This window comes from Bos javanicus, chromosome 24, assembly GCF_032452875.1.
Source record: "Bos javanicus breed banteng chromosome 24, ARS-OSU_banteng_1.0, whole genome shotgun sequence".
NCBI lineage: Eukaryota > Metazoa > Chordata > Mammalia > Artiodactyla > Bovidae > Bos > Bos javanicus.
Window position 1 is genome coordinate 23,950,148 of NC_083891.1, and position 16,502 is coordinate 23,966,649.

At 36.1% G+C, this 16,502-nt stretch overlaps 1 protein-coding gene across 1 annotated transcript in view; it reads left to right on the plus strand.

Moving 5' to 3' along the window:
* Positions 1–16,502, plus strand: part of CCDC178 (coiled-coil domain containing 178) — a 415,790-nt gene that overhangs the window by 116,308 nt on the left and 282,980 nt on the right. The window contains exons 11-13 of the mRNA XM_061399651.1: positions 5,506–5,601; positions 5,753–5,889; positions 14,804–14,987. Coding sequence (XP_061255635.1) covers positions 5,506–5,601; positions 5,753–5,889; positions 14,804–14,987 — 417 coding nt within the window. The remainder of the gene's footprint in view (positions 1–5,505; positions 5,602–5,752; positions 5,890–14,803; positions 14,988–16,502) is intronic.

Genomic DNA, 16,502 nt, shown 5'->3' on the forward strand with positions numbered 1-16,502 from the left:
TGTTTTATATAGACAGACCTTATGATATATTTTGAAAGGATATTATCATATGCATAGAATAATTGATGACATTTCTCCTTATATAAAAACTTACTGCAAAATCATATTTTAAAATACAACTTTAATGATTGAGAGTTTCTTAGACTCTTATTATTGCACATTTAAGACATTTTCAGTTTTTAGGTATTGTAAACAAAGCTGTGATAAATGTCTCTAAAACTTTTAAATATTAATATAAGTCCTTATTTTAACAAAAATATTTTAATGGAAAAATAATAAAAGTTGAATTGTGCTAGTGTTAATTCAAGTAAAAGCTATATGCCTTATATTCTGATAAGGCTTACATGATTTACCTGCATTTTAATATTTTTTTTCCAAAATTCTGAAAACTTTTCACTTTGCCCTTTTTACAGCTCACTTTTTAATGAAAATATTTCCATTAATTGAATTAATTGTTCTTATCTTCAGTTAATGTACATGTAGCACTTGTCTCTAGAAACTTCTTTCTCTTGGCTTTTGGAACACAGACTATTCTTCTTTCTTCTTATTTTTCTGGAAGCTTGTTCTCAGTTTCCTTCACCCATGTCTCTTTATCTCCCCAAACTCCAAACATCTGAGATTCCAGGGGCTTAGTCTTTTATTATAAGCTTTGTATATCTAACTGCCAACTCAATCTCCCTTTAGATGTTTAGTGGGTATCTCAGGCTTTACTTTTTGAAAATTAAACTTGATGTCCAGTTTCTTCATAACCTGCAATTCGAGTTTATTGCTGTTCAGTCCTTGCAGTTTTTCCGACCAAGTCCCTCAAAATACATGTTAAAATTATATATTCATTTATGTGGAGAATTACTTGTCCAAAGATGCATATATTCAGTTTTCATAGATCATTGCAATTTTTTTCCAAAGTAGTTATACATTTTCTACTCAGACCACCATGTGTGAGAATTCCAGCCTCAGATTAGCATCATCATCTAATATTATCATTTATTTATCTTTAACTATAAGACTTTTGTTGAATTTATCCTGTTGTGGTTTCAAATTTGCATTTCTCTGATGACTCATGAGGTTGAGAATTTTTAAAGCAATTCACGTAGAATGTTGTTTTAGTCTATCATAGTATTGGACTCATATTTCTCCTCCACATTATGGTTGTGACCTTCACTTTACACCTTTTAGATACTCAATTATCTTATCTGAAAAACTAGATGTGTGTTAATTTAATATGTTAATACTCTACAGGAGAGATTAGGGATTAAGGTGTTGATTAAAGGGAAAGTACTTCGTTCAGTTGTCAAAATTATTCACTGAATTAGTTCAGACCACCAAATACACATGCCTGCTCTCAGATTTGTAAATGGATGATCAACCATTTTTCTCTAATATGGGATTTTCTAAAATCTCCACTCTCCTCTTGAATTAAATTAGAACTTCATGTCTTCCTGGGTGAAAAATTCATGGTTTAGGATAAAATTTTCTGGGAAGACGTTTTGTACTGGGAGAGCTCTGTATCAAAAAAATAGAGACATCCTTGCAAATGGAGTCACACAAAAAACTAACAGATAGGTGAGATAATGACAATTTTGTGGGAATGAGGATTTGAAAGCATTCCAGATCAGTGGAATGCTCTGGTGGCTCCCTTTGGTGGCTTCCCAACTGATGGATTTCTCCCTAATAGATTAATATGATATTCAAGATTAATATGAGCCTATTATTATATAATAGACTCAGACTCATTGGTAAAGAATCCCACCTGCCAAGCATGAAATGCAGAAGACCGGAATTCGATCCCTGAGTCAGGAAGACCCCCTGGAGACGGAAATGGTAACCCACTCCAGTATTCTTGTCTGGAAAATTCTGTGAACAGAGGAGCCTGGTGGGTACAGTCCATGGGGTTGGAATGAGTCGAAAGAAACTGAGCACGCAAGGCTACTATGAACCTGGAGGGAAGGATTAGGACAAGTTCAAACGCACAAAGCTCACACCTCTCACTCAGATTAAACTGTTATCTTAATAGGTGCTCCCCATTTGCTGCAAGCCTTCTTTCAATTTTCAAAGTTCTGAAAAAGCTAATTTTGGCTTTTTTTGAGCCAGATTTCTCATTACCTTTATGGAGAAGAGCTTTCAGATGTTTTTAATCCACCACGTCCACCGATATCCTTCATGAGGACTAACTGTATCTCAGATTTTTCTCAGTCTAAACTTCTCCTTCAGTGTTGTTTATGTTGCCTTTTGCCACACAACTTTTGTAAAATATGCCATTGGATACATCACAAATCTTGGTTTGTTTGGAGAGGTAACATTCTCTTTCAGTCCAAGATTATGCAAATAGAATCATATTGTTTAATTTATACTGTTTTTGTGTTTGTATTTAGGTTTCCTCAATCTGAAATTTATGTTTGTTATGAAGTCAGTTGAATGTGAAATAGAAATATCACTTTTTTTTTCTTTTAAACAGAAGTTCTATATTATTCTAACCCATTAATTAAATAACTTCTTTCTCACTGAATTCAAATACTTTAAAAAATGAATTCAGATTGTGAGGCTCTAGTTTTTCCTTCTTTCTTTATTGCAATGCCAAAAATAAATACTCCTTTAATATAGTGGTATTATAAGATGTTTTAATATCTGGTAGCAAGTTTCAAATATTCTTATTTTTCAGATACCTCTTGTCTAGCTTCACATACATTTCTTTTTTTTTTTTCTTTTTTTTAATTAATTTTATTTTATTTTTAAACCTTACATAATTGTATTAGTTTTGCCAAATATCAAAATGAATCCACCACAGGTATACATGTGTTCCCCATCCTGAACCCTCCTCCCTCCTCCCTCCCCATACCATCCCTCTGGGTCATCCCAGTGCACCAGCCCCAAGCATCCAGCATCGTGCATTGAACCTGGACTGGCATCTCGTTTCATACATGACATTTCACATGTTTCAATGCCATTCTCCCAAATCTTCCCACCCTCTCCCTCTCCCACAGAGTCCATAAGACTGTTCTATACATCAGTGTCTCTTTTGCTGTCTCGTATACAGGGTTATTGTTACCATCTTTCTAAATTCCATATATATGCGTTAGTATACTGTATTGGTGTTTTCCTTCTGGCTTACTTCACTCTGTATAATAGGCTCCAGTTTCATCCACCTCATTAGAACTGATTCAAATGTATTCTTTTTAATGGCTGAGTAATACTCCATTGTGTATATGTACCACAGCTTTCTTATCCATTCATCTGCTGATGGACATCTAGGTTGCTTCCATGTCCTGGCTATTATAAACAGTGCTGCGATGAACATTGGGGTACACGTGTCTCTTTCCTTCTGGTTTCCTCAGTGTGTATGCCCAGCAGTGGGATTGCTGGATCATAAGGCAGTTCTATTTCCAGTTTTTTAAGGAATCTCCACACTGTTCTCCATAGTGGCTGTACTAGTTTGCATTCCCACCAACAGTGTAAGAGGGTTCCCTTTTCTCCACACCCTCTCCAGCATTTATTATTTGTAGACTTTTGGATCGCAGCCATTCTGACTGGTGTGAAATGGTACCTCACAGTGGTTTTGATTTGCATTTCTCTGATAATGAGTGATGTTGAGCATCTTTTCATGTGTTTGTTAGCCATCTGTATGTCTTCTTTGGAGAAATGTCTATTTAGATCTTTGGCCCATTTTTTGATTGGTTCATTTATTTTTCTGGAGTTGAGCTGTAGGAGTTGCTTGTATATTTTTGAGATTAGTTGTTTGTCGGTTGCTTCATTTGCTATTATTTTCTCCCATTCTGAAGGCTGTCTTTCAGGCTCTACTACAAAGCCACAGTTATCAAGACAGTATGGTACTGGCACAAAGACAGAAATATAGATCAATGGAACAAAATAGAAAGCCCAGAGATAAATCCACGCACATATGGACACCTTATCTTTGACAAAGGAGGCAAGAATATACAATGGATTAAAGACAATCTCTTTAACAAGTGGTGCTGGGAAATCTGGTCAACCACTTGTAAAAGAATGAAACTAGAACACTTTCTAACACCATATACAAAAATAAACTCAAAATGGATTAAAGATCTCAACGTAAGACCAGAAACTATAAAACTCCTAGAGGAAAACATAGGCAAAACACTCTCTGACATACATTACAGCAGGATCCTCTATGACCCACCTCCCAGAATATTGGAAATAAAAGCAAAAATAAACAAATGGGACCTAATTAAACTTAAAAGCTTCTGCATACATTTCTTCCATATGAATTTCATTTCATAAAGTTTCAAAGGAAATACTCCTTTTTATTTTGTCTATATTAATTTTGGGATAACTGACAGTATATTAAACATTTCTATGAAATGTTTTTTCTTGACATGACGTAGTGACTAAACAATAACTGCTACTGCTGCTGCTAAGTCACTTCAGTCGTGTCCGACTCTGTGCGACCCCATAGACGGCAGCCCACCAGGCTCCCCCGTCCCTGGGATTCTCCAGGCAAGAACACTGGAGTGGGTTGCCATTTCCTTCTCCAATGCATGAAAGTGAAAAGTGAAAGTGAAGATGCTCAGTCATGTCTGACTCTTTAGCGACCCCATGGACTGCAGCCTACCAGGCTCTTCCATCCATGGGATTTTCCAGGCAAGAGTACTGGAGTGGGGTGCCATTGCCGTCTCCGAAACAATAACAACAAGCTTCTAAATAAGAATTTTTGTTTGCTGTATTATAGGTCCTCCCTTTTGTGTTGAATTTATTTCCAAATATTATGTTTTTGAGAAAAGTTTTTAAATATTGTTGTAATGCTTTTAACAGATTAGTACCTTTGTAGGTAAACACTATTAATTCTCTTACGCTATCTCCCCCAAATTTATTTATTGTGATCTTAAATCGAATATTTTACCTTCCTAGGTATTCAATCATACCATCTAAAATTGAAGGCATATATTCATATTCAGTATTATACTAGTAACATTTGGTTTCTTTATCCACTTGGATTTAGCTAAATTTCACAAAACATGATTAATAACAGTGGTGATGAAAGATAATGTGGCCTCATTTTTGAGTTCAGTGGGCATGGGTTCAGCATTTTATGATTTATTTTGATATTACATGTTGGTTCTTTATATTTGGGTATGTTTTCCTTTTGCTAGGTGAAAAATTATGGAAACTAGTGAGTTTGTCAATGGCTTTTTTGTGGCATTTTGGCCATCTTCATGTTATTTTCTTCTTTAATTTGTTGATAGGAGTATTGGCAATTTAAATTTTCTAATTTTTATCAATTCTTAAAAGTAAAATACGTTCTATCTTATCAAGATTAATTATTCATTTTAATACTGTTAGACTTGCTAAATTGTATTTGGAATCTTGCATCAGTTTTCATAATGAAAACAGCCTGCATTGTTATTTTATAATATTTAAATTAATATTTAAGTTACTGTAGTTGCATAATTTGAAAGATAATTTATTTCTTACTTTACAAAAGAATGGAAAGCACCACAACTTATTTTGTGTATGTATGTATTTTTTCTTTAGCTAGATGATTTGAAAAGGCTTTATGATCAACTACACTGGAAGAGAAAAATTTATGAAAGTGAATATTTGGAAGTACTTAATAATTTTTATGCCACGGTAAGTTGATGTTTCCATATTTCCCACTAGAGCTTCATTCTGTTTTCCCAACTATTATCTTATACAACTAAAAGTAATTTCATTATTACACATTTTTTTTCTTTTTAAGTTATGTAAACATGTATAAATGATTCTGTTTTTTTTTTTTAAGAAATCAACATGGGATACTGAACTTTCTAATATTGCAAAGGATTTTTCTGATATTTCAATAGCATGTTCTCAATTGGTGGAAGAAAATAAAAGACTCAGTACTGATATTGACACTGTACTAGGTTATATCAATGACAGGTAATACCGCCAATATGCTTTTCATTCTTATGTAACATATCTAATATGTTAAATATGATAAATGACTTCATCTTGTGTTCCTTCATTTGTGGATGGTGTAATGGTGTTTGTGTTTATGATTAACTCACATTTTATTTCTATCCCAAATGTTGCTCTTTAATCATTCTGAATCCCTTTAGAAAAATTAACATAGTGAAAAAATGATCTTATAAGAAGTTTTACACTCATTCATATAACTTCCTTTTAACATGTTCTCTTATACTCAAAAAATACTTTAAAATATGTCTAATCAATCTCATGATCTCCTTCAGTCAATACTCAATTCTTCCCTGAAACTGATAAACTAGATTTCTTGGCTCAAAAACCTATGAATTTTCTTGATTCCTCTTTTTATTTCAACCCTCATAGTCAACATGTTAACAGGAAATGTTCCACATACTAAATAAATTTTTAATCTGTCTGGTTCATTCTACACCAGAAGAACTTTGGTACAAACTGAACTTATGATGTTTTCCAAAACTGGTTTTGTGTAGCATCGGTGGTATAGTGATGAGCATAGCTCCCTTTCAACGCTGATTTTCCTGCAGTAACTAAGTTCCCTTTTTAATGCATTATCTACATTATGGTTAGTGCATTCTTTTTTTCTTCTAATTTTTAAACTAAATATGATCCATTTCCCTCCATACTTACACTGATTTTAGCAGGGTGAGGGGACAAAGGTCCCACCTTAATGTATCCCACAAGGTCCCTCAGTAGGCAGGTAGGCCTGGTTCTGCAACACAAGGTTCATCCTTATTCAGTTCAGTTCAGTTCAGTCGCTCAGTCATGTCCGACTCTTTGCGACCCCATGAATTGCATCCTTATTACTTGGTTCAAATATAGTGTCCTTACTTCAGCTTCTCCTCCTTGTTACTTTTTTTTCTCCAGCCTCTAAGGTGTTTTCATGCTAATTTCTTTTCAATAAATGCTATTCCTTTAACTTCTACTTAGTAAATTGCTGTCTATCCTGAAGATTACAGCTGAGGAGTCAGTTCTGGGAAGCCTTCATTGATTGTCCGGTTAAATCCAGTTCCTCTAGTATGTGTGTAGATGGCACATTTTCTCTTCTGCTTCTTATCACTTGTCAAATTTGCAGGGTTTTTGTATGTAAATATTTGACTGATGTCCATCTTCCTTAACAAATGGTAAGACATAAGCCATGGCCATATTTTCTTCATCACTGAATCTTCATCATCAAGCATAGTTCCTGACCCATACTATGCTGCTGCTGCTGCTGCTAAGTCACTTCGGTCGTGTCCAACTCTGTGCGACTCCATAGATGGCAGCCCACCAGGCTCCCCTGTCCCTGGGATTCTCTAGGCAAGAACACTGGAGTGGGTTGCCATTTCCTTCTCTAATACATGAAAGGAAAAGTGAAAGGGAAGTCGCTCAGCTGTGTCCAACTCTTAGCAACCCCATGGACTGCAGCCCACCAGGCTCCTCCATCCATGGGATTCTCCAGGTGAGAGTACTGGAGTGGGGTACCAGTGCCTTCTCCCCATGCTATGCTATCCATTATTAATTATTGAAAGGAGGGGAAGCGGAAAGAATAGAGAGAGGTGATGATGATACTGGGCAATTGTATATGATGTTTGATACGATTTCTTTGTGCTTATTTTATCTTTGGATGATAGAATGAAACCGTTTGTAAAATTCATCTGTATGTTAAACATACTATTTTAAAGAAAGCAAAAAGAACATTGTTTTTTAAAGGATAACCTAAAATTGTAGCTGTATACTTTATTAAGAAAGAGAACCAGAGGAGAAGAAAAGTCTGAAAAGTTGGTAAGCTAATGACAAGACAGCTCTGGAGGAAAGGAAAAGAGTGTGACAGTTAACTTCGTTAGATTATCCAGCAGTAATGAGCATCCGCCAAGACTTAGTGGTTCGTGCATGCTACATCGTTTGTCATGTCTGACTCTGTGTGACCCTATGGGCTGTATGCTGCCAGGCTCCTCTGCCCATGGGATTTTCCAGGGAGGAATACTGGAGTGGGTTGCCATGACCTTCTCCAGGGGATCTTCCTGACTCAGGGATCAAACCCACGTCTCTGTCTCCTGCATTGGCAGGTCTGTTCTTTACCGCTAGCGCCACCTGCGAAGCCCAGTGGTATACAAGTATAAAGGTCTATTTCTCATTCATACTGAAGCCGAGCTGTGTCTGCTGTGTGTGCTTCATGTTATCTCTGCTTCTTAGATCCAGGTGAAGGATCAGATCCTTCTAGGGCATGTTGCTTTGGTAGCACAAGTACATTAGTGAGATCACTCAGTGGCTCTACAGCTTCCATAAAAGACGAAAAATTTTACTTCTGTTCATACTCCATTGACCAAAACAAGTCATATGGCCAAGTCCAATGTTAACCAGGCAGGAAGTCTAATCTTAAAAAGATAGATAATGAACTATTGGGAACACTAGTACAGGAAGTGGGAATGTAACCATGGTTATAGAGAAGAATTTCCATAGTATACATTATGCTTGTTCATGTAATACCTTAAGATGTCACTTACTACTTTCTTTTCTCAAATTTGTATCTGAAACTTAAAATTAAATCAGTGATTTTAGCAGCAGATTGAGAAGAAGCAATGTTGAAGAGAGAAGTGGTGAAAGGTTTGCAGAATGAAAGAGAAATTGAAAGATGTGCAGATAAGATCATAGCTGCCATGTGTCTAAGTAATGTTCGAAAAGAAGAGAAAACAAAGGACCAAGGCAAAATGTGATCACATAAATCAGCAGTTCATATGTCACAGAAGTTCTTAGGATAATCTTGTTTTTGCAAGTCTCTTACTGAGATAGATAGATGCAAAAATACTCATTTCCAAATTTCATTTGCTTTACTTCCAAGTCTTCTAAATCATTTTATGATTCTTTGTTTTTTTGCAGATGTTTAAAGCTTATCTTTTGCTTCTTAAACATAATATGAATAGTGATTTTACAATCTATGTCTGATAATGTAAATATGTGTAATTTTGTCATTTGCTTCTGTATCTTATTCTTCTAGCTGATGCTTTTGCTGTCTCTTACCCCTGTGTTCTTGGCTATCTTTAATGTGAGTTGTCCATTTTCTTTTGGAAACTATATGTGGGAAATCTTTGAGTCTTAGGGAAAAGTTGTTAATCATTTGCATCTTTGTATTTTTGAGAGTGGTTCTGCTTTTCAGTTTGTTTCCTTGGATATGCCCAAGACTTTTTTTTTTTAATTTCCCAAACTATGATATTCAAAGCTCCATTTTATCAAATTTCCAGGGCATTCAGAGCAAAAGCATCTTGTATGATCTTTTTAGCAGCTTGATTGTAATGCATATTTAGTGTAGAGAAGAAAATGTAAAATGTACAAAAACAGACTGAAAACCTAAAATCATGTCAATAGAAGTAATCACTATTAATATATTGCTATTTCTTTCTTGATGAAACTGTGTGTTCTGATTTTATTCCCATCATGGTATAGTTGAATTCTTGTCATATTTTTATACAGATTTCAAATACATCATTTAAATATCTAAATATCTATACAAAAGTCATATTATATGGGTGAACCTTAATTTTTGTGAGAATTACTCTAATATTAAGATTTTATTTTTATGATTTATTTGAAATATATATGATTTTTTGTTTAGAAATATTTCTTAGCATCATTGCTATTTACAAATGTTAAATAGATTTATAGGAAAAGATTGGCTGTAATACTTTGAAGTTCCTAACACCTCTCTAAAACTGCTTTCCAGACTCTACCACTTATTGAAGCTGAGCAGTACATGAACTTGTTCTACTATGCACCTATGCTAACATGAAGATATTAATTAAATAATTAAGTATATGATCTATTGTTCCTATATAGTCCATTTATTAAATGGAAATATTAAAAGATAGATGCAATTTTCAAGAAATTTTGTTCAGTACTCTGTGTATAACAAATATCTGCAAGACCTTTCGGTGATGATGATGGTATATGATTACTTACCTTGGAGTAGCAGTGCATGATTTAATAATTTTGTCTTTCACATAAGCCAGCATCCATTTACCATGGCCCCCTTGTATCTGGGACTTTTGATGTGAGCACAAAATTTTACTTGATTGCTTACTCACATGACAGGCCTCAGCCACCCACGTCAAGGAAATAAACTTGTTTAAGATGACTTGAAGTTGATTCATTTGGATTTAGTTTGCTGAAGTTAACTGTGTGGTATGAATTTCTATACAGCCATTTTCTTACATTTAAGCTCTGTAAAATATTCTAAATACCTACTTCTAATGCTCTACCATACCTCAAGCAAGAAAATGCCACTGTAACTGCAGTGAGCCAAAGATGGGATTGATCACTGAGGGAAATGAGCAAAAGGCTATTGAACACTATAAAGACAGACTGATATATTTTATGAAATATGTTTATCAAGAGTTAAAAGGATGGTAATTTATTTGCAGAGATAGCAGTTAGAATATGATTGAAATTGTTGAACAGCCTAGAATACTTAGAATGAGCCCTAGAATACTTAGGGTACTGTGTTTTTCATACTCGTGTAGCTATATCTTATCAGCCTATTAATCTGAGTTACTTCTTAGGAGTAGAGATATAGAATATGATTTTTTAAGCATTTAGCAGCAAACTTTTGAATGAAAATGCTTAAGCTATTTTGTTTTTACTTTATTTTTTAAGTTTTCAGATATTAAAAGAGAAAATGGTATATGCCCTATTCAAACTTAACTACTCAGAGATGCATTAGCCTACTTTAGACTTTTTAAAAAGGGATTGAAATCTTGCAAGTAAGTAGCCCTTCCTGTTTCTGTTCTCTCCCTGTTCAGAAGCAATCAAAATCTGAATTTGGTCTCTATTAAAGTACGTATTAGAACTCGGATTCTCAGTTCTTAGACCTCCAGATTCCTAACCATCTTGTCTTCTACCTCACACGAACCATCTTATCATTTCCAACATTGGAGTTACCTGCTGATCTTGATTTTAAGAATCCACTCCCTGACAACCAGAACCTGTCTCTTCAGCTTACTTCCTCTCGTACTATGTCGCTGCAGCAATTATATGACCCTTTATGATGATTAGTCTCTCATCCCTAGTGTATTTGTATATCCCCTTCTTGTCTTCCTTCCTTTTATATACAACCTACTTGTAATCAAAATAAGCATTCATTTAAAATAACTTCCAAAACTTTGTTTCTATGACCTGAAAGTATATCTTTGGACTAAACCAGGATCCTAACAGTTGATTGTGGCTAAGAAAACACAACTGTGCTAACTGTCATCATGGGTGGATACTGGTTTGGTGGACCCTAAAAGGTTATACAAGAGAAGGAAATGACAACCCACTCCAGTACTCTTGCCTGGAAAATCCAACGTATGGAGGAGCCTAGTAGGCTACAGTCCATGGGGTTGCAAAGAGTTGGACACGACTGAGCGACTTCACTATCACTTTCAAAGGTTATAGAAGGCGAAGCCTCTTTATGAAAGAAGGAGCATAAAATTATAATACAGAGGGCCCATAGCTATTTTAATGTCGCTTGACAGAAGATAAATTATATTAGAAAAGGAAAAATAGAGAAAACAGTCTTATAGACTGTTGTGGTTATAATATCTCATTTTTGCAAACTTAACAAAAACATATGACCATGTAAAAATACCATTAGGGGCACTCAAAGGACTTTTTAAGGGCTAGGGGTCAGTTAGAGGCCCTCATATTTAAGCTTCATTAACATTGGAATACATTTGCCCTTGAGTATAACTTAAATTCTATGACTATAAGTCTCAAGCGATATTTAACACACCAAGAAATTTCTAGACACTTCAGTTTTTCTGACAACTGTTTCATATCTTCTCATTCACCTCAATCCTAATATGCACATTACCTCATTTTAAGCTAATAATCTCCCATTGTAATTCATAAAGAACATACATGCAATTAAATGGGAATTACCTTTTCTCTTACCAACCTATTTGCATCTGTCTTCACACATTCTGATACAATAATGGAAGACTCTTCTGTATAGGCGGAAAAAGCAATGGCACCCTACTCCAGTACTCTTGCCTGGAAAATCCCATGGACGGAGGAGCCTGGTAGGCTGAAGTCCATGGGGTCGCTAAGAGTCGGACCCGACTGAGTGACTTCACTTTCACTTTTTACTTTCATGCATTGGAGAAGGAAATGGCAACCCAGTGTTCTTGCCTGGAGAATCCCAGGGACGGGGGAGCCTCGTGGGCTGCCGTCTATGGGGTCGCACAGAGTCGGACACGACTGAAGTGACTTAGCAGCAGCAGCAGCAGCTTCTGTACAGGAGTGCTCACTACCAATGTACTTGCCACATGGAGGCTATTCTCGCTTAATACACTCAGAGGCTTGACACAATTTTTTCCTCTTTTCCATGAATTATTGTTATTTTTCTCTATTTTAATACTTTATTAACATTGTATAATATTGCTCAGCTTATAAAAAGCAAACACAAGATAAAGCAGAGCACTGCATCCCCAAAATGCCCTTCCATTCTTTGTGAGAAAAATCTTATTCAAATAGACACTCCTGTTTCCATAAACTCACACCTCAGTTTCTATTCAATCCATATTCATTCAAACAAGGATTTTCTCAAGGTATCATATTCTAGATCTGAAGTGATTTTTTCTCATTAGTTTGAAAGTATTATTCATTTTATTCTTTCATTTAATCTTTAAACTATTGTACACATGTAAGGTGTATATCATGATGATTTGAATGTACATAAGTGAAAGTAAAGTTGCTCAGTCGTATCTGACTCTTTGCGACCCCATGGACGGTAGCCTACCGGGTTCCATTGTCCATGGGATTTTCCAGGCAAGAGTACTGAAGTGGGTTGCCATTTCCTTGAATGTACATAGTGAAATGATTATCCCAATCAAGCTAACTAAGCCATCATCTCATGCAGTTACCTTCTGTGTGTATGCGTGTGCTGTGAAAGTGAAGGTCACTCAGTTGTGTCCGACTCTTTGCAACTCCATGGACTATATAGTCTCTGAATTCTCCAGGCCAGAATACTGGCTATTGAGATATACAGTCTTAGCAAATTTCCTGTATTTAATACAGTATTATTTTTACTATTATTAATTATAATCATCATGTTTTACATTAAATCTGAGCTTACCTGTATTTCATTTAGTTTTGCTTGATAAGACATCTGATGATATTTGGATATCATTTCTTTGTAGATAATCTGTTTTTTTCTGTCTGGGAAGTTTAGAATTTTCTCTTCCTATTTTCAGAGTTCTGAAATTTCACAGTCGCACACACATCTACAGGGGTGTGTGTTTCTGGGTGTCTAATATATCCAGTTTAGTATTACGTGGGACTTTTCAATTTAATGACCCATCCTGGTTTTCAGTACTGGAAATTTTTCACATAAAATTTTGTTACATACACCTCCTATCATTTTATTTAAAATTTTTTCAGTGTTATTGAGGTGCAAATGACAAAATTGTATACTTTAAAAGCATGAAATGTGACGATTTGACATACATATACCTTGTGAAATAATTACCAGACCTCAGTGACCTCACAGAGTTACTTTTTTGGTTTCTTTTGTAGTGGCTGTCCTTAAGGCCCTAACTGGTGCTTTGCTTTCCAGTTCCATTTCTATTCTACAAAAATGGTTACCTCATTTGTGAGTGTAACTATATATACTTTCTGTATTTTCTTATATTGTATGCCTCAGTGACTTGTATTTGGAACAAAGACAGTACCCAGTGTGGGCAGTAACTGCCATAGAACCTAGTGGACAACCAGTCTGTGGACAACTAGTATGGACAGCTAATATGGACATCTAGTGTGCCATCGGAGAAGGCAATGGCACCCCACTCCAGTACTCCTGCCTGGAAAATCCCATGGACGGAGGAGCCTGGTGGGCTGCAGTCCATGGAGTCGCTAGGAATCAGACACGACTGAGTGACTTCACTTTCCCTTTTCACTTTCATGCATTGGAGAAGGAAATGGCCACCCACTCCAGTGTTCTTGCCTGGAGAATCCCAGGGATGGGGGAGCCTGGTGGGCTGCCGTCTATGGGGTTGCACAGAGTTGGACACGACTGAAGTGACTTAGCAGCAGCAGTGTGCCATAGGGAGAAGGCAATGGCACCCCACTCCAGTACTCTTGCCTGGAAAATCCCATGGATGGAGGAGCCTGGTAGGCTGCAATCCATGGGGTCGAGAAGAGTCAGGCACAACTGAGCGACTTCACTTTCACTTTTCACTTTCATGCATTGGAGAAGGAAATGGCAACCCACTCCAGTGTTCTTGCCTGGTGGGCTGCCGTCTGTGGGGTCGCACAGAGTCGGACACGACTGAAGTGACTTAGCAGCAGCAGCAGTGTGCCACAGAATCTTGTACTTCTCTGTGTCTTTGAGAATCTTACAGTGATATTAGTGTCTTACCTTCCTTTTTTCCCTACCAACTCTTTTCCCTTAGCTATTGGTTTTCTTTTTGAGAGTTTTAGTTGTTTTCTTTTGTTGAGTTTTGTTGTTTCTCTTTTTCATGGGCTGAATTTTTCTTGAATTTTATTATTCTTGGTAGCAATGTTATGTAGGATTAGAAAGGATGGGTGGCTATAGAAGGAAATCAGTGCTCTGAAATTTGAGCATCTTGGTTTGCCAAGCCTTTCTTATTAATATGCTTTTTCTCCTAATATCGAGCACAGCTTAACAATTAGAAGTAGCCTTCAGGAGAAGCAGGAAAAGAAATGGAATTTTGGGATGTATTTTTTCTCTTAGTTTAGATTAAGTATATGGTCATTTTGTATTTTTGGCAACATAAAATACGATTTTGTTCCCTTTTATCATTATTAAATATATTTGCCTCAATATATCCTCTTTTGGAATATATCAATATTTATGCTTTATTTATTTATTTTTTTACAGTATAAGGAAAAAATCAGAGCTTGAGTCCGAAATCCAATCTCTGCTGAAAATGAGGTCAAGAAATGAAGAGTTTCTTAAACAACTATACAATGAAGCTTATAACATCGGTGCTATTTATCACCTAACCAGATTTAAAACAGAGGAATTAGAACAGAAAGTAGCAGAAGTGAGAAGAAAATTCAAGGTTTGTGTCTCTGTGTTCTTCTTAGTTATAAAAAGGGTAATGAGCCTGAACTTTATTGATTCAATATTGATAGATTTTCATTTAAACTGTATTAGTTTTTTTCAGAAAAGTCACTCCTATAAATCAGAAGAAAAATCAACTTTTCTTTAGAGGTCAGCCTTAATAGAAGAAAAATGGGGCTCAATGTAGCTAATCAACACTTGTGCCTACTCTTTTCTATCACCAACCTTAAACTAGCTGGATCACCAGAAGAGAGTGCTGCTTGGTTCAGTCTCCTCCTACATATCTAACATGTAAAATAGTTTCTGTCTCTGGCAGGAAGAAGGGATGATGGGAAGAGCACCTACATTAGACCTGCAAGTTATTAGCTTCCAGAGTACCAAGCAATTAGTTGACCACAGCGCTGTGAAAACAACTGCTTATAGACCTCAAATTCACTCCTAAGTGAGAGAGATGACAAATAGCCACTCCCTGCCACTTGAAATAGAGACTAGCAAAGTCAACTTCATTTTACCACACCTGAAGGACCACTTTAACAGGCTACTTTTGTCCACCACACGTCACATCCGAACCTCTCCCATCTTTGACATATTTTTGGTGGGGGGTGGGTGGCTGTCCTGCGTCTTTGTTGCTGTGAGCAGACTTTCTCTAGTCGTGGTGAGCAGGGGCTGCTCTCTAGTTGCAGTGCTTGGGCTTCTCCTTGTGGAAACTTCTCTTGTTGCGGAGCATGGGCTCTAGGGAGCACGGGCTTTAGTAGTTGTGGTGTATGTGGGCTAAGTTGCCCTTCATCACGTGGGATCTTAGTTTCCAGACCAGGAGTTGAACCTGTATCCCCTGCATTGGCAGGAAAATTCTTAAACACTGAACCACCAGGGAAGTCCTACAGCATTCTTTTTTTAATTAAAGATTTTGGTTATACAAGTATCTGTAACATGTAGAATCTACATTTCTGTCCAGGCCCTGTAGTAGAACTATTTTCAGTGAAGACTTTGTCTTGTGCTATCTAACCTTAGGACATGTAGATTGCCTTCCCATAAGTGGTTCTGTATTGAAAGATCAGGATTTTCTTCCCACACTGAGACCAGCTGTCCGGCTGACTTGGTGTGCTATGGCCTGTGTCTCATCCCATGGGTTATTTATTGAATGGGATTCTAGTATCTTATTTATTCCAAAATTAGTAAATAAAAACTATATATAGCAAAAATTAATCTCAAAATTATTTTAGAAATGTGGCAGTGATTATGTTATTTATAATTTAATTTTTCATTAATATGTGTGTATCTATGGCCATCGATTAATTTTTTTCATTGAAACTGTCAGTGAAAATGCCATGCACTGATTTGGCCATTTAACAATGTTTTATTTTTTTCAGTTGACAGGAAACCCTTAATATTCATGTATTTGTCCCATAGCTGTCACAACCTACTTTAATTCTTCACATGTATTGCTTCACTAATCTGAGGCACTCACTTATTAAGAAGGTTGTTGTATTGAACTGTTTATTTTTTTCTAAAT